The sequence below is a fragment of the Octopus sinensis genome, linkage group LG10, assembly GCF_006345805.1.
Source record: "Octopus sinensis linkage group LG10, ASM634580v1, whole genome shotgun sequence".
Taxonomy (NCBI): Eukaryota; Metazoa; Mollusca; class Cephalopoda; order Octopoda; family Octopodidae; genus Octopus; species Octopus sinensis.
In genome coordinates, this window is record NC_043006.1 from 59,905,185 (window position 1) to 59,922,709 (window position 17,525).

The 17,525-nt window shown below is 40.4% G+C and overlaps 1 protein-coding gene across 1 annotated transcript in view; it reads right to left on the reverse strand.

The window, feature by feature from the left end:
- Positions 1 to 17,525, reverse strand: part of LOC115216236 (leucine-rich repeat-containing protein 9-like) — a 110,575-nt gene that overhangs the window by 88,893 nt on the left and 4,157 nt on the right. The window contains exons 4-5 of the mRNA XM_029786345.2: positions 13,906 to 14,046; positions 8,935 to 8,998 (exon numbers count right to left, since the gene is read on the reverse strand). Coding sequence (XP_029642205.2) covers positions 8,935 to 8,998; positions 13,906 to 14,046 — 205 coding nt within the window. The remainder of the gene's footprint in view (positions 1 to 8,934; positions 8,999 to 13,905; positions 14,047 to 17,525) is intronic.

Here is a 17,525-nt window from a genome sequence, read left to right on the forward strand (position 1 = left end):
AACAATGCTGAAAGTCTCCACTGCTACAAGCTAGACCTCAAATCTATGAGAATGGCTGATACTTTGGCAATTTGCATTTTCTCACCTTGAAGAACAGTGGAGCCTGGCTGGCAGCTGAACACACCAGGTTCCTACTGGTGAAGGTGTCAAAGCATGTGACATTGCAGATGAGGGACCTACCATCGAGGAATGGTAAAACTGTCATGGCGGCTGACCTTTTACCGCCTCCTCTATTCAGCCCCGTTAGCTCGAGTTGGGAGGGGAAGCCTGCTGCGTCTAGGTCATATTTTATGATCTTGTTTCATTGAGCAAATAATGGGAATTGGGGTTCAAAACCGACCATATCTTCTCTCATATCTGAAGCTTTGTGCCTATGTTGATAGCAATGACTCAGAACCATCGTAGTTATCTTCCATATTTACAGGAAAAATATGATGTAATATTTATTTATAATATTCTTTTATTCTTTTAGGTGTTTCAACCCAAAGGTTGTGGCCATGCAGGAGCACCACCAGTGTTATCACCTTTTCAGTGGCCATTCTTACGAGATTGGCTTTTTGTGAAGGAGGCAGTTCGATATTGTTGGCCTCTTTTGAGTTTATTGTTGTGATGTAGGTTCATCTGAGACCTTGGAGAGCAGGAGGTCAAGTTTTTCTTTGAAAACATCTACCCTCAACTCCATGTAGACCCCTCAGATGTTTTAGCATGGTATTAAATAGCTGTGGGTTCTAGAATCACAAACTATTGCAGTACATGGTTCACACTCTAGAAGGGATACCTATTTCTTTACTACCCACAAGGGACTAAACTCAGGGAGGACAAACAAGGACAGACAAACGGATTAAGTCGATTATATCGACTCCAGTGCATAACTGGTACTTATTTAATCGAACCCGAAAGGATGAAAGGCAAAGTCAACCTCGGTGGAATTTGAACTCAGAACGTAGCAACAGACGAAATACCGCTAAGCATTTCGCCCAGCATGCAAACGTTTCTGCCAGGTATCTAGAAGGAATACCTGGAATCTTTGGAACAGTGCAGTGACGTCTGGTTTGGGAATTAATATAGCTCATGATGCTCTTCCATATGTACATCACTGCATACCTTTCCTGTCTTTGCTCCAGGCAGTAGGATAGTATCTCTTTCAGTCTCTCCCAGTAGCTCAGCTTTTCCATTGATGCAATCTTCCTGGTGTAACACTGCTGAACTGCTTCAAGTTCCACTAGTAATTTGTCACTGTAAGGTGACCACAGTTGAGAGCCATAATCCAGAGGGCTGAGGACAAAGGTTGTCCAGAGAACCAGCATAGTTTCCTAGTCCCTTGTTCTGAAGTTCATTTGCACATTGACATCATCTTGGTGATATGCATGTGAAATGAGGCATTGTTGTTTACATCAATCCCTAGATCATGTACCGTACTTGACTCTGGGATTTCTGCCCCTTTGATCTAAAATATCATTGTGGTGGAATGTTAGCACAAGCCAGCTGATAGTGATGGCTTGGAATTTCCCAGCAAGGAAGTGCATGCTGTTTTCTTCAGCCCATTTATATATGATATCTCTGTCTTTCTGTAGATTAATATTGGAAGGTTCCTTCACTGCTTGTACTACTTTTGTATCACCGGCATAGCTAGTAGGTGTGGATGTCTGTGTAACTGATGGCATGTTCAAAAGAGCCATCATAAACAACAGCAGCTGTAAAACAGTTCCCTGAGGCACTCTACTCGTTATTACTGTCTCCTTGGCAGTCACAACCTGGATTCTGTCTTTAAAATAATAATAATAATGAAATTATTGTATACAGTGCTCAGGTGCACCACAACTTGTCAGAAAGTGCATATAAAGTACATGCAGTAATGTAGAAATGTCTGGAAAGTGAACATGCTTGTGTGTGTATGGAGGGGAGAAAATCAAGTGTAGTGTTGGCGAATCTCAGGAAGCATGGAAGTCTTGAAGGATGCAGTGCTCCGACAACTAAAAACCGATGCCGGCAGTTTGTTCCACGCTTCAGCAACTCTCAGCGTGAAAAAAATGTTTCCTGAAGTCATGGAAGCTGTGCTGTTTTCTTACTTTGTAAATATGTCCGCGGGTGTTAGATGGGTGGAGTTTGAAGAGGTGCTCAGTGTTATTGTTTGTGCGATGGTTGATAATTTTATGGGTGTCTGCCAGGTCAGCTGCCAGACGTCAGAGTTTCAATGTGTCCATGCCCAGGGAAGTAAGGCGTTCAGGATATGGCAAATGCCTGATGGAGGGTATTTTTTGGTTGCACGTCGCTGAACAGCTTCCAGACGATTGATGTCCTGGGCAAAATAGGGGTTCCAGACTGGTGATGCAAATTCCAGGTGAGGTCTTACCATAGCTATATAAAGCCGCAGATAGATAGCCAGAGAGCGGCTCACAAAGGATTTGGTGAGTGATGCCAAGACGAAGTCATGTAACCAGTCTCCCAGTTTTCAGACTATGCTGAGACTCTGTAACTTGTGACATTTCATCTCATGATCAACCTTATTAAAGGGCTTTGCAAAATTAAGATATATCACATCCACATTTGAGTGATTCATTAGATGTTTCAACACCTAGTCATAATGCTGCAGAAGCTGTGTAAAGCAGCTTCTTCCTGAGTGGAAACCATGCTGGGTGTCAAGGAGTAAGTTATCATATATTCCATGAATGCAATCAGTTTCCTCTGGAAAATGTCTTTCATGACTTTGCTGATATGGGAAGTTAGAGAGACAGGCCTATAGTATTATTAGCAACTACTCTGCTACCCGCTTTATGGATAGGACATAAGCCTTTCTTTAACTTTCTGAGAAGTCTCTCAGTTGTGGGGAAGCTCTGCAGTTCTTTAGGAGGGCTGCTGAGAATCCATCAGGGTTGATATTACATCAGTTTTCTCTATTTTGATGTTATCAATAATTGACATCCCTTTGTGTAAAGCTGTGGTGTCAAAGAACTCTTAAGGTATAGCTATTTGCAAGTGCCCCAGAGGAGTTGTGAAAACACTACTGTAATGCACATTCAGTATTTCACTTATCCTCTGGGTGTCTGCAGCTGGTGAACCCTTACCTTGTACCGTACTGAAGTAGACTTTTTTAGCAAATCTTTAGAAGTCTTTAGGGTTTGTCTTTACATTTTTGACAGCCCTGGCTTCCTTCTCATGGAAGGAGATAGGATTCTTTACTATCTTTTTGTGACTCACTTAGACGGTTTGAGACCTTTTCTTGTCATCTCATTAGAATCTTCCTCTCTCTAGGAATGGTGTCTTTCTGTCAACATTCCCTCTGAAGTTATCTTACTGCATATGGCATGCGTGATTGTCATAAAGTTCTGTAGTTTTACGTGGATATCTTGTGTAGAGAGACTTGTAGATCAGTTTTGTTCCATAACCACTTAATGCAAGTTCCAACTGGAAAGGAGTTGGGTGCTTCTAGTAGCCTAAAATCGTTGGTGTCACCTTAACATCATGGATGAGTATTGCTTTATTTGTGAAGCAGAGGTCTAGAATATTTTTTACTGCTTGTTGAGTGGAGCACTATTTGCTTCATAAAGAGCATGTTGTGAGGTGAAGCAGAGATTCTGCTTGCCTCTGTTCATGCAAGTGATATACCTGAGAGAAGGTGGCCCTTAGGTCATTCAACATCATGGAGGTCAAAGTCTCCTAAAAAAGTATTATTTTTTTCTTTTATCTGTTTCAGTCATTTGACTGTGGCCATGCTGGAGCACTGCCTTTAGTCGAGCAAATCGACCCCAGGACTTATTCTTTTGTAAGCCTAGTACTTATTCTATCAGCCTCTCTTGCTGAACCGCTAAGTGACGGGGACATAAACACACCAGCATCGGTTGTCAAGCAATGTTGAGGGGGACAAACACAGACACACAAACATATACACACACACACACACACACATATATATATATATATATATATATATATATATATATATATATATATATATATATACATATACGATAGACTTCATTTATTTTCTGTCTACCAAATCCATTCACAAGGCTTTGGTTGGCCCAAGGCTATAGTAGAAGACACTTGTCCAAGGTGCCATGCAGTGAGAATGAACCCGGAACCATGTGGTTGGTAAGCAATCTACACTCAACACAGCCACTCCTGTGCCTGTTGTCAACAAAACTGGGTAATACTTCTTCCATCTTTGTGAGGCTCCCTTCGAATGAGTCCCTATGATCTGGAGCATCTGGTGGGCAATATGTAGTACATGTTACTGTTTTGGTCTGTTTAATTTTTACTACCAGTGTAGCACAAACTAATTTTGAATGTGACAGCAGGACCACAGGCATGACATCGTCCAGGATGTATATTATCACTCCACCATGAGTTCTTTCTCTCCTGTCTGTTCGAAATACAGCATACTTGGGTATGCGTCTCTCAGCATCTGATATGTCAGCATTCAGATGTGTTTCTGTTAGTGTCATGTATATTGCTTGATTACATGCCACCAAGTCTTTCAGGTATGGGGTTTTGCAAGTATAAGTGATGATCCAGACGGTCCCTGAGCTAATGCTATTACTCTTACTCTTTTACTTGTTTCAGTCATTTGCCTGCGGCCATGCTGGAGCACCGCCTTTAATCGAGCAACTCGACCCCGGGACTTATTCTTTTTGTAAGCCCAGTACTTATTCTATCGGTCTCTTTTTGCCGAACCGCTAGGTAACGGGGACATAATCACACCAGCATCGGTTGTCCAGCAATGCTAGGGGGACAAACACAGACACACAAACACACGCATATATATATATATATATACATATATACGACGGGCTTCTTACAGTTTCCGTCTACCAAATCCACTCACAAGGCTTTGGTCGGCCCGAGGCTATAGTAGAAGACACTTGCCCAAGGTGCCACGTAGTGGGACTGACCCATGAACTATGTGGTCGGTAAGCAAGCTACTTACCACAGAGCCACTCCTACGCCTATCTACACAAAGCGTTAGATACGAGAGAGGATACGATCAATTAAACGTTACTTGCTCACTGAAGGGAACTGACTCAAATACAAAGTTTCCTGCAGTTACTTCCCTTGCAACTTTTTTTTTTCGCATTATCATAAGCCGGCGAGCTAGCTGGCAGAATCATTAGTACACCAGATAAAATGATTTGCAGCATTTCTGTCGGCTTTTCGTTCTGAGTTTAAATTCCGACGGGGCCGAATTTGAGAGTCAATAAAAGAAGGGGCAGTCGTGCACTGGCGTCAATCTAATCGATTAGCCCCCGACCCCTAAAATACCAAGCCTTGTGCGTTGCCGGGTCATAGTGCTAGTGCATGCATGCGCACATACACGCGAGTACTGTCCAACTCTCCGACCAGTCACATACAGCTAGCTGGCATTCAATTGGCATATCAAGTTTCGGGCATTTTGATTGGGTTTTGGATAGAAAATTCACAAAAAAGTCACTTCTATTGATTTTTTAATGGCTTTGCGGGTGACTAGGGAAATGTAAAGATGTGCACGACCACCCTTGGACGGGTTTGAATGACAATAGAAAGTGCGAGCTCTCTAACTGAAAAATTGTGGATTTGTATAAAGGACACACACACAGACTGACATTTTGCCGTTTATATATATAGAGATGTTTTAGTCATTGAATTGCGTCCATGCTGGTATACTTCACTGAAATGTTTTGAATGAACAAACCGACCCCAGTACTTCTTAAATGCAGGAACTTATTCTATTGGTCTCTTGTGCAAAGCCAATAATTTACTGGGACGTACACAAACAATAATGGTTGCCTAGGGATGATGGGGAACAGACACAAACATATATACACAAGAATGCGTGCTACATACACGCATGCGTATATGGCAAGCTTCTTTTAGTTTCTGTTGACCAAATCCACTCACAAGGCTTTAGTCAGCCCAGAGCTATAATAGAAGACACTTGCCAAGGTACAATGCAGTAGGATTGAACATGCAACAGTGTGGTTGGGAAGCAAACTTCTTACCACATAGCCAAGCCTGCATCAAACATTATTAAAATATTATTGGTTATTGAGCCAATGTCTTTTCCTTCACCAGAGAAGCAGTTCTAATACCTACATCATCATCATTGTTTAACGTCCGCTTTCCATGCTAGCATGGGTTGGACGATTTTGACTGAGGGCTGGCAAACCAGATGGCTGCACCAGGCTCCAATCTTGATTTGGCAGAGTTTCTACAGCTGGATGCCCTTCCTAACGCCAACCACTCCGAGAGTGTAGTGGGTGCTTTTTACGTGCCACCAGCACAGGGGCCAGTCAGGCGGTACTGGCAATGACCTTGCTTGAATCTTTTTACACGTGCCACCGAACATATTTCTGAGGTAAAGTCTTAGCTCCAGAAGCAACCTACCAACTTCTACAGACAAGGTCTTTACAACTGCATAAAGCAATGAGAGAAGTGTCACTATTGGTGGTGGCTATGTAGAAAAGGACAAATAATTATGCCAAGTTTCGTTCATCCCAGTCATTGGGGAGTGGGTCAGGGGAAATCTTTAATGACCAACTCTTGTAATTGTCAGAGATTATCAAGAAAAAAAGTCTACTAATCAATGTATTAATCCCAACAGATGACAGTATATCTCTAAAAGGAACTCTCAAAATATAAAGATCTGGAAATAGAGATAACCTGAAAACAGAAACAATCCCTATAATAATAGGTGCATTAGGTATAATTAAAAAACATTCAGACAAATATGTACCCAAAACACCAGGACTTACAAATATATATAACATACAGAAAATAGCACTACTTGGCACTGCACAAATCCTACATAAAGAACTTTTAATACAGTGAAAATAAGAGCACCAAAGCAAACCACAGCACAAACTCAAAATATGCAGAGTTGCACTTGGCAGTGCAGTGAAAGCACATGATAAAAATAAAACTACTGAATAATAATAATAATAATCCTTTCTACTATAGGCACAAGGCCTGAAACTTTTGGGGAGGGAACCAGTTGATTACACTGACCCCAGCGTGTAACTAGTACTTAATTAATTGACCCCAAAAGTATGAAAGGCAAAGTCAACCTTGGCTGCAATCAACCTTTAAATAAGAGTTTTGCTTCCATTAGTGAAAGCTATACGTATCTTTCAGAAAGCTCCATACCAATTTAACTTCATGAAGCATTCGCTGTTAGTTTATGTGCAGGCTATGTGGGACGACAGAACAAAGGGGCTTTTGTTAGCTTATTTCTCCAAAAAAATAGTTCCCTTTGCTGTTGAAAAAAATAAACTCAGAGGAGAAGTTTCAATGGCTTCCTTCAATTTCGTTACACTAATTATGTGGCTGTCTCTGACAAGAAATTTTCGTTTTCATGTAAAACATCTATATTTTGTAGCCATTATCCATAATCTACTCTCAAAACACTTCAGTAGCTCTACTTTGCATCACTTGAAAACTTATATGTTATCATCATCATCATTTAACGTCCGCTTTCCATGCTGGCATGGGTTGGACGATTTGACTGAGGTCTGGCGAACCAGACTCCAATCTGATCTGGCAAAGTTTCTACAGCTGGATGCCCTTCCTAACGTCAACCACTCTGAGAGTGTAGTGTGTGCTTTTATGTGCCACGCCCAAATGGTGCTTTTTACGTGCCACCAGCACAGGAGCCAGTCCAGCGGCACTGGCGACGACCTTGCTTGAATATTTCACATGCCACAAGCACAAGTGCTAGTAAGGTGACGCAGTAACGAACATGCTCGAATGGTGTGCTTAACATGCCATCGGCACAAAGGCCAGCTTGTTGCTCTGGCAACGATCTCACTCATATGGTACTCTTAGCGCTCCACTAGCAATGGATGCCAGTTCTATGATCATTAAAGTGTAATGACCTCCACAATAAACAGTCTTCAATTTGGTTTTCTGTTCTTAGGTTAATCGGAACATAGATTGCCGTGCTACTCATAAACCTTCCCAGTAGTTCAAATATTTGGTGAAAAAAATACCACCAAAGCAACTTAAACAATCCAAAGGATGGGTGCATTTGCTAGTATATATATATATATATATATTCTTTTATTCTTTTACTTGTTTCAGTCATTTGACTGCGGCCATGCTGGAGCACTGCCTTCAAGGGCTTTAGATAAAGAAATCAATCACAAGACTTATTCCGTGTAAGCCTAGTACTTATTTTATTGGGGAGATAAACACATCAGCATTGGTTGTCAAGCGATGATGGGGTTGGGGGTGGGGAGAAGAGAGAAATACAGACACACACACGCACACATAAATATATTATATATATATATATACACACATGCATATGTGTATATATGCTTTGTAAACATGAGTGTGTGTGTCTGTGTTTGTATATAAGTATGCTCATATACAAGCTCCATTGGAAGGCAGATATTAAATGATGATGATGCCATATATATATATAATATATATATATATATATATATATATGTATATATATACACACACAAGAGGTGGAGGCGCAATGGCCCAGTGGTTAGGGCAGTGGACTCGCGGTTGGATGACCATGATTTCGAGTCCCAGACTAGGCGTTGTGTGTTCATTGAGCGAAAACACCTAAAGCTCCACAAGGCTCCGGCAGTGGGGGTGGCGACCCATGTTTTACTCTTTCTTCCTGTTTCTTGAGTAACACTGTGATGGACTGGCATCCTGTCCAGCTGGGGGTAACACATACGCCACAGATATCGGGAAACCGGGCCTCATGAGCCTGGCTAGGCTTGAAAATGGCGCATAAATAAAATAAAATGTATACAAGTGTGTGTGTGAGTACATTTGTACTTGTAAACATGTGTGCATATATATGGTCTGTAAGTATGTAAGTATGTGTGTTGCATGTGTGTGTATGTGTGGGTGTTTGTCTGAGTGTGTGTGTCTTTGTGCATATATAGTTGGATTTAAATGTACATGAAACTGCATCAGATCAATGTTTCCAAAACTTACCGATTTTTATAATCTTGTTGTCAGCAAGGTTCAGGTCTTTCAAATACTTTAAGGAAATCAAGTTCTAGAATGAAATGAGAGAAAATATAATTAACCCTTTTGTTACCATATTTCTGTTGAAATACACTGCTTTTGTTTTCAATTAGTTTTTAAAATAATTAAGAATTTAGTGAAATAATTTAATCTTTATTAAGCTGTGTATTGAGCAGAAATTATTGCGTCAGTTTAATAGAAGATTTTCATTTAGTTGCCTTAATAAGAAGGAGTGTGCATTTGAGAATCAGAGGTGGTTGCATCAAAAGGGTTAACAAAACATTAATAAAACCAAGAAAGTGCATGTCTCAGTAGTTAGTGTCGTGGTGAGTTCGATTCCTGGACCAGGCTCTGTGTTGCATTTTTGAGCAAGACACTTTGTTCTAGTTCACTGAGCTGTAGAAGTGAGTTGCAACATCACTGGTGCCAAGCTGCATCATTCTTTTGTCTTTTTGTCTTTCCCTTGGATAACATCAGTGGCCTGGAGAGGAGAGGCTGATACGCATGGGCGACTGCTGGTCTTCCATAAATAATCTTGAACTTGGAGGGGAAGATTTTAGGTGCAATCCCGTGGTCATTCATGACTGAAGGGTTTCTTTAATAAAACCAATATGGAAGGAGATGGATTGCAATGATGAGTATTCTGGATGCTTGATCAATTCAGCTATTTATTTATTGCATTATATAGTAAGGGTGGTGAGCTGGCAGAATCGTTAGCACGCTGGGCGAAATGCTTAGCAATATTTTGTCTGTCTTTACGTTCTGAGTTCAAATTCCGTCAAGGTTGACTTTGCCTTTCATCCTTTTGGGGTCAATAAATTAAGTACCAGATGCGTACTGGGGTTGATCTAATCGATTGGCCCCATCTCATCAAATTTCAAGCCTTGTGCTTCGAGTAGAAAGGATTACATAGTAAGTGGAAAGTGGCAAACTAGAAGAATTATTAGCACACTGGAAAAAATGCTAAGCAATATTCTGAGTTCAAATTTCAACAAGGTTGACTTTGCCTTTCATCCTTTGGGGTTAATGAAATAAGAACCAGTCAAGTAGTGGAGGGAATGTAGTTGACTAGTTCTGCCCCCACCAGATTTCAGGCCTTTTGTCTGAAACAGAAATGATTATATAGTAAGTGGAAGGTGGCAAGCTGGCAGAACACTTAGTGCATTAGTAAAAATGCTTAGCAGCATTTCTTCTGGCTCTTTATATTGAAGACACATGGCCTAGTGGTTAGGGTATATTTAGCTCATGATCATAAGGTTGTGAGTTCAATTCCTGGGGTGCACTGTGCCTTTGAGCAAACCACTTTCTTTCATGTTGCTTCAGCCCACTCAGCTGGCTTAAATGAGTTCTACTTGTATTTAAAAGGGCCAGCCTTGTCACATTTTATGTCAAGCTGATTATCATCATCATGATCACCATTGTTTAACGCCCGTTTTCCATGCTAGCATGGGTTGGACGATTCGACCAGGGTCTGGGAAGCCAGGAGGCTGCACCAGGCTCTGAACTGGCAGTGTTTCTACAGCTGGATGCCCTTTCTAATGCCAACCACTCCGTGAGTGTAGTGGGTGCTTTTTATGTGCCACCAATACAGGGGCCAGGTATGCATGTCAATGGGGTGCTCAGCCACTTGCCCATTAATTTCCTGAGCAGGCTGTTTCTTTGATTGGATCGACTTGAATCCTTGTTGTAATGACAGTGTCGGTTTCCTTTTGTTTTTTTATATTTTCTGAGTTCAAATTTCGCCAAGGTCAACTTTGCCTTTCAAGCTTTTGGGGTTGATGAAATAAGAACCAGTCAAGTACTTTCAGGCCTTGTGACCATAGCAGAAAGGATTATATAGTAAGTGGAAAGCAACAAGCTGGTAGAATCATTAGTACATTGGAAAAGATGCTTAGCTGTATATTACTTCTGGCTTTTACATGGCTTAGTGGTTAGAGGGTATTCAGCTCATGATCATAAGGTTGTGAGTTCAATTCCTAGTGGTGCATTGAGTTCTTGAGCAAGAGACTTTATTTCATGTTGCTCCAGTCCATTCAGCTGGTAAAAATGAGTAGTACCAGTATTTCAAAGGTCCATGCTGAATCTTCCTGAGAGGTACATTAAGGGTATTCATGTCTGTAGAGAGCTTAGTCACTTGCACATTAGTTTAACAAGATGGCTGTTCGATTGATTGGATCAACTGGAACCCTAGTTGTCGTAACCAACAGAATGCCAGTTTCAGTTTTTTTTTCTATGTTCTAAGTTCAAATTTTGTCAAGGTCAACTTTGCCATTTATCCTTTGACTATCCCGCTTCCACCACATTTCAGCCTTGTGCCAAGTCAGCTTGGCAGCCACCCATAAAATTATTAACCCTCTTACAAACAATAACTCTGAGCACCTTTTCAAACTCCACCTGTCTAACACCTGTGGACATGTTTACAAAGTCAGAAAACAGCACAGCTCCCATGACTTTCGGAAACATTTTTTCACGCTAAGAGTTGCTGAAGCATGGAACAAACTGCCGGCATCAGTTGTTAGTTGTCAGAGCACTGCATCCTTCAAAACTTCCATGGTTCCTGAGATTCGGCAACACTACACCTGATTTACTCCTCTCCATACACATGCAAGCATGTATCTGTTCGCTTTCCAGACACTTGTACATTACTGCATATACTTTATATGCACATTTGACAAGTTGTGGTGCACCTGAGCACTGTATACAATAATTTCATTATTATTATTATTATATAGTAAGTGGAAAACAACAAGCTGGCAGAATCCTTAGTGCATTAATAAAAATGCTTAGTAGCATTTCTTCTAGCACTTTACATTCTGAGTTCAAATTCTACTGAGACTGACTTTTCTTTCATCCTTTCAGGGTCAATAAAATAAATGTCAGTTAAGCACTGGGGGTGGGGCAAAGTAATTGGATAGCCCTTCTCAGCCTTGTGTCAAAATTTGAAACCATTATATGGTAAGTGGCTGAATATTCCACTGTCCTCAAGCAGAATCAGTCTGACAGTGGGTGTAACAAGTCTGGTCCTTGAATTACAAGTTTAGTCACCCTACTTCCTACCTTTCTCTCAAAATGTTGGGTTGTCACAAAAATTCGTTTGTCTCTTTTCCATTTATTTTAATCCTTACCTTTCATAAACAGTTTTAGCAAATCAGTCAATAATGTATCTCCCTTCACTGTTCCCAACTTCTTGCTAATATTCCACTAGCTAGACAATGCCTTAATGGGAGAACTCATTGAGTTTCGACTCAAAGACTTCCTTGAGCCACGTTTTTCGACTCCATATTGTTGTTGAACAAAACATCTTGCAAACTGTTGGAGAGTGACTGAAAAAGGTGACAATCTGAAAGCACTATAATAAAAGAATACAGTGGGTATGGTAGAACTTCCCAACCAAGCTCTTGAACAGCATTTTTGGAGAAATTAGCAACATTGGGATGAGTGCTGCTGTGTTGAAGAAGCATGCTGTGTCACCTGTTGGGTAGTTTCTGCTGGGTTGTCTAGTTGAGTTGGTGCCTTTACTGAATGTTATGTATTGAATGTTCTTTTTGTTCTTTTACTTGTTTCAGTCATTTGACTGCGGCCATGCTGGAGCACCACCTTTAGTCAAGCAAATCGACCTCAGGACTTATTCTTTGTAAGCCTAGTACTTATTCTATCGGTCCCCTTTGCCGAACCGCTAAGTTACGGGGACATAAACACACCAGCACCGGTTGTCAAGCGATGTTGTGGGGACAAACACAGACACACAAGCATATACATATATATACATATATACGATGGGCTCCTTGCAGTTTCCGTCTACCAAATCCACTCACAAGGCTTTGGTCGGCCCGAGGCTATAGTAGAAGACACTTGCCCAAGGTGCCACGCAGTGGGACTGAACCCAGAACCATGTTGTTGGTAAGCAAGCTACATACCACATAGCCACCAAGCATTTTGCAGTGGATTAGTTCTTCCAAATTCCAACAAGTGCAGATCATTGTCTTCGGCTTTGTTTGAAGTATTGCATACTTGTCAAGAACTCAACTGTTCTTTCCTCTGCTTCATACCGATGTAAAGGTACCATTTTTCATTACTGGAGATGATGTAGTAAAGAAATCTCTGTTTGTGTCCATAAGTAGCCTGGTGTTCAGCAAACAAACTGGCAGAGATAGAAGAGTGCTGGAGTTTGTCTCTTTCGTTCAGAGTGTGTGGCACCCATGCAATGAGGTATTATCTTACTCATCAAGTGAAGGTAATGGTGTCACAAGAGTATCCCATCTGCCAGGCCTATTTCCTAGTGGAGTGGCACAGATCCTCACCAACACACACATACATATAACCAGAAAAAACAATTAAGAAAAAGAAAAAAACAAGGAAGACTCTAAATGGTGGTTTGACCTGTTAGAATTAGCAGCAAAATCTCACTCAAATACCACTCTATCATTTTCAAAGAAGAACACTGGATAATGTAGTCCCAAATACACAAAGTCTAAAAATAAGTAAAGGAGGGATGGTCATGACTGGAAATCGCTTGATTATATTTTTACCAGATCATAGTGATCTGTGTCCAAAGAACAGTAACATCAATAACTCTCAAGTAGAACACCAGTATCTCATTACAAAAAAAAAATATTGCATAGTTGGGTTAAGTTTTATAGTTAGATACCATTCTTACCATTAAGAACTCATGAAGCAACATGAAACAACAGCAAAATCATTTTTGTTTCACAATTTTTGACACAGAAACGTAATCAATGTTATGTATTCTGAACAAAGGCTGGAGTTAAGTTTGAACTTACATCTATGCCTATGTGCCTGTACTTCATCAGTACCTTAACAACTTTACAACTTTTGTATTTTAGAGAAATAACAAAGCTAAGCCCTTAGTGGGATTTGAACTCAGTACACATGGCAAGTAGAGTGAATCAACAAAATGAACCACCATAACTTACTTACTTCGATAACACTGATGCTGTTACTGTTAAGCCAAAGGACTTGAAGTTTCTTCAACTTCTCCAAATGTTCAATCTTTTTTATCTGGTTGTTGTACAAGTAGAGCTTCGTCAATAAGGGGCATTTATCTAGGTTGGAGATTTTCTGTAAGGAGAAAAAAACAACAACAGTAACAATAACAACAACGAAACGTTTTAAGATATTCAAGTATTTAGAAATTGCTTATTTGCTTTGGAAAGCTTGATGATAAGATGATTAGACGAAGATGTTCATGAAGGTGAAACCATTAACAGAGTGCTCTGTAGCAAAGCTTAAATTTGAAACCCTACTCTCTTTTTACCCTTTTACTTGTTTCAGTCATTTGACTGTGGACATGCTGGAGCACTGCCTTTTAGTCAAGCAAATCAACCCCGGGCTTATTTTTTGTAAGCCTAGTACTTATTTTATTGGTCTCTTATGCCGAACCGCTAAGTTACGAGGACGTAAACACACCAGCATCGGTTGTCAACCGATGTTGGGGGAACAAACACAGACACACAAACATACATACATATATATATATATATATATATATATATATATATACGACGGGCTTCTTTCAGTTTCCGTCAACCAGATCCACTCACAAAGCTCTGGTCGGCCTGAGGCTATAATAGAAGACACTTGCCCAAGGTGCCACGTAGTGGAACTGAACCCAGAACCATGTGGTTGGTAAGCAAGCTACTTACCACACAGCCACTCCTGTGTCTGTTAGCTCAGTAACAAGAAATAGGCCACAGTATATCAGGTGATCTTGGGCTGATTGTTAGCTAATAGTATTTCAGCTACAATTGTTCAATTGTATGTGAATGGAAATTTCTATGAGTTTCTCACCAGAACAGGGCTATAAATTGAGATGCATGCCACAATTAGGCAGAGGCAACAAAGGTCTGCTGACCCCTGATTAAAAGAAATTGTTTGTCTACAATGAACATGGAATTTTCCTGAATCTCACAACATTAAGATATAGTTACATTTTTTGCAAGCATGCAGTCATATCTCTAATCTATTATATAAAATCCGATCTGTCTGTCTGTTTGTGTGTCTTCTAGGATCTTGGGCATCCTCCATCCGATTGTGCTCAAATTTGTTATGTAGATACCAATGGTATCAGGGCGTGTATAAGTCTTGAAAAAATTACAAAAATCGATTCCAGGTGAGAATGCGATCGATAAAGCCGTGGGAACGTGCATTTGTATGCGCAAATACATCAGCTGTTGTGATTGATACTATGCATACGTGAGAAAAATGCATGTGCAGTTTGCGCAAAAAAAGCCGGCTGGCTTGAAATAATGCCACAAAATGCAGTATATTTAAGAGATCAAAATATAAGATGCAAAAGAGACATTTTCTTCAAACTTGGTATGAAGGAAGGAAAGATGATTTGGTTTCTCAAGAAGTTTTTTTTTTTGCCTTAACTTTGTTTAACAAAACCAAATATTTTATTGAAATAAAGGCATGCTTAATTATTTTTTAATGAAAAGAAAACGGACAAGTTGTTTTGAGAAAATTTGGATTAAATGTTTGACAACTCAGCACTGTCCATTGGATGGGGGTGAGGTGGAGGTGGGGGCGTTTTGCTCGTGATAGATATTTACCAAGACTTCTGGCATAATTTACTCTTGACAAAAACCTCTGTATATTTTTTGTGTAAATAAATGATTTCATCAAAAATGTTGAACAGGCTTGATTTCATTATAGGTAACAGCATGGAATCAAGATCATTCCTACAAGTTATTATGTACCTGTTTAATGAAGCTTCCACAACTTTGAAATACAGGTACTACTCAGTTTTGCCAGCAACATGAAATAAAGTATCTTGCTCAAGAACACAATGCGTCACTGGAAATTGAACTCACAATCTTGCAATTGTGAGCCGAATACCTTAATCACTAAGCCATACGCCTTCACTACCAATGTAATACATCATTTGTTACAACTTCTCTAATGAACACTGTCATTTATTCCCTCTTCGTTTAATGTTCATCTTCCATGCATGGGTAGGACGGTTGACAGGAGCCAGAAAAACTACCCCAGGCTACTGTGTCAGTTTCGGCAGGAATTTTATGGCTGGATGCCCTTCCTAACACCAACCACTCCACGGATTGAACTCATTGAACTCAGTGCTTTTTACGTGGTACTAGCACAAGCGAGGTTAGTTTTGGCATGATTTTTACAGCTAGATGCCCTTCCAAATGCCAACCACGTTATAGTGTGGACTGGATGCTTTTAATGTGGAACCAGCAGTGGCATGGTAGCCAAGTAACTAGTATGAGAAGGAATTATGAGAGGGGCAGGGGCATTTGAGATGGGGAACTTGTGTTAGAGGATGAATGGTTAGAGTATGACAAAGAGACAGAAGCAGGTGTCTTGCCATAACAGAGGGGGCATTTGAAGAGGTGATCCAGTGTCGAATGATGTAACAGAGAAATAGAGAAGCAGAAATAGGTGTGAGAGAGAGAGAGAGAGAGAGAGATGATTATTTTCTCTTTCACTGTGTGTTAAAGTGCATCTGTGTATGTACATGTATAGTATCCCTTTACTCTCTTTCAGTCACCAAGCCTAGTATGTGTACTTATGCAGCACCTCTTATGTCTACTTTTTCTGTATTTCACGTTCACTCTCCCACTCTTTCAATATGATGTAAAGCATCACTGCAGAAATCAATCAATAAAGGCATCTGTGCCAGTGACATGTTAGAGGCACCTGTGCCAGTGACATGTGAGAGGTACCTATGCTGGTGACACGTAAAAGGCTCACATACCAGTGACACATTAAAGGCACCTGTGCTGATGATATGTAAAAGGCACCTGATACACTCTGTAGAGTGGTTGGCGCTAGGAAGCGCATCCAGCCATAGAAACCAAGCCAAAACTGACTGGGGCCTGGTGCAGCTCTCTGGCTTACAATCGCCAGTTAAATCATCTCACCCAGTGCTTCTCAAACTATCTGATGTGGCGTACTGGCAGTTTCTTTTTTCCAATGTGCCAGAGAATGGTAATATTTCTTAGTAATATTAATTTATACTGGAAGCAATATATATAATAAATATAATAAAAGTTGACAACTTTTTTTATCGCATATTTATTTGTAAACAAATCATCACCATCATCATCGTCGTCGTTTAATGTCTGCTTTCCATGCTAGCATGGGTTGGACGATTTGACTGGGGACTGGTGAACCAGATGGCTGCACCAGGCTCCAATCTTGATTTGGCAGAGTTTCTACAGCTGGATGACCTTCCTAACACCAACCATTCTGAGAGTGTAGTGGGTGCTTTTACATGCCACCGGCACAAGGGGCCAGTCAGGTGGTACTGGCAACGGTCACGGAAAATCGTGTTTTTTTTTTTTTTTAGTACAATATTACATAAACATTTTATAAGCATTTTATAATGTTTCTTTTCTGGAAACTTGCCGCATACTGGCACCAGTCTGTGGACCACCACTTTGAGTAGCACTAATCTAACCCATGCCAGCATGGAAAATGGACGTATGATGATGATGACGATAATTTTACAGAGATTTCTGCACCCATTGTTACTGTTCCTTTGCAGTGAAAGAAATGAAAACAGTTTACAGAGC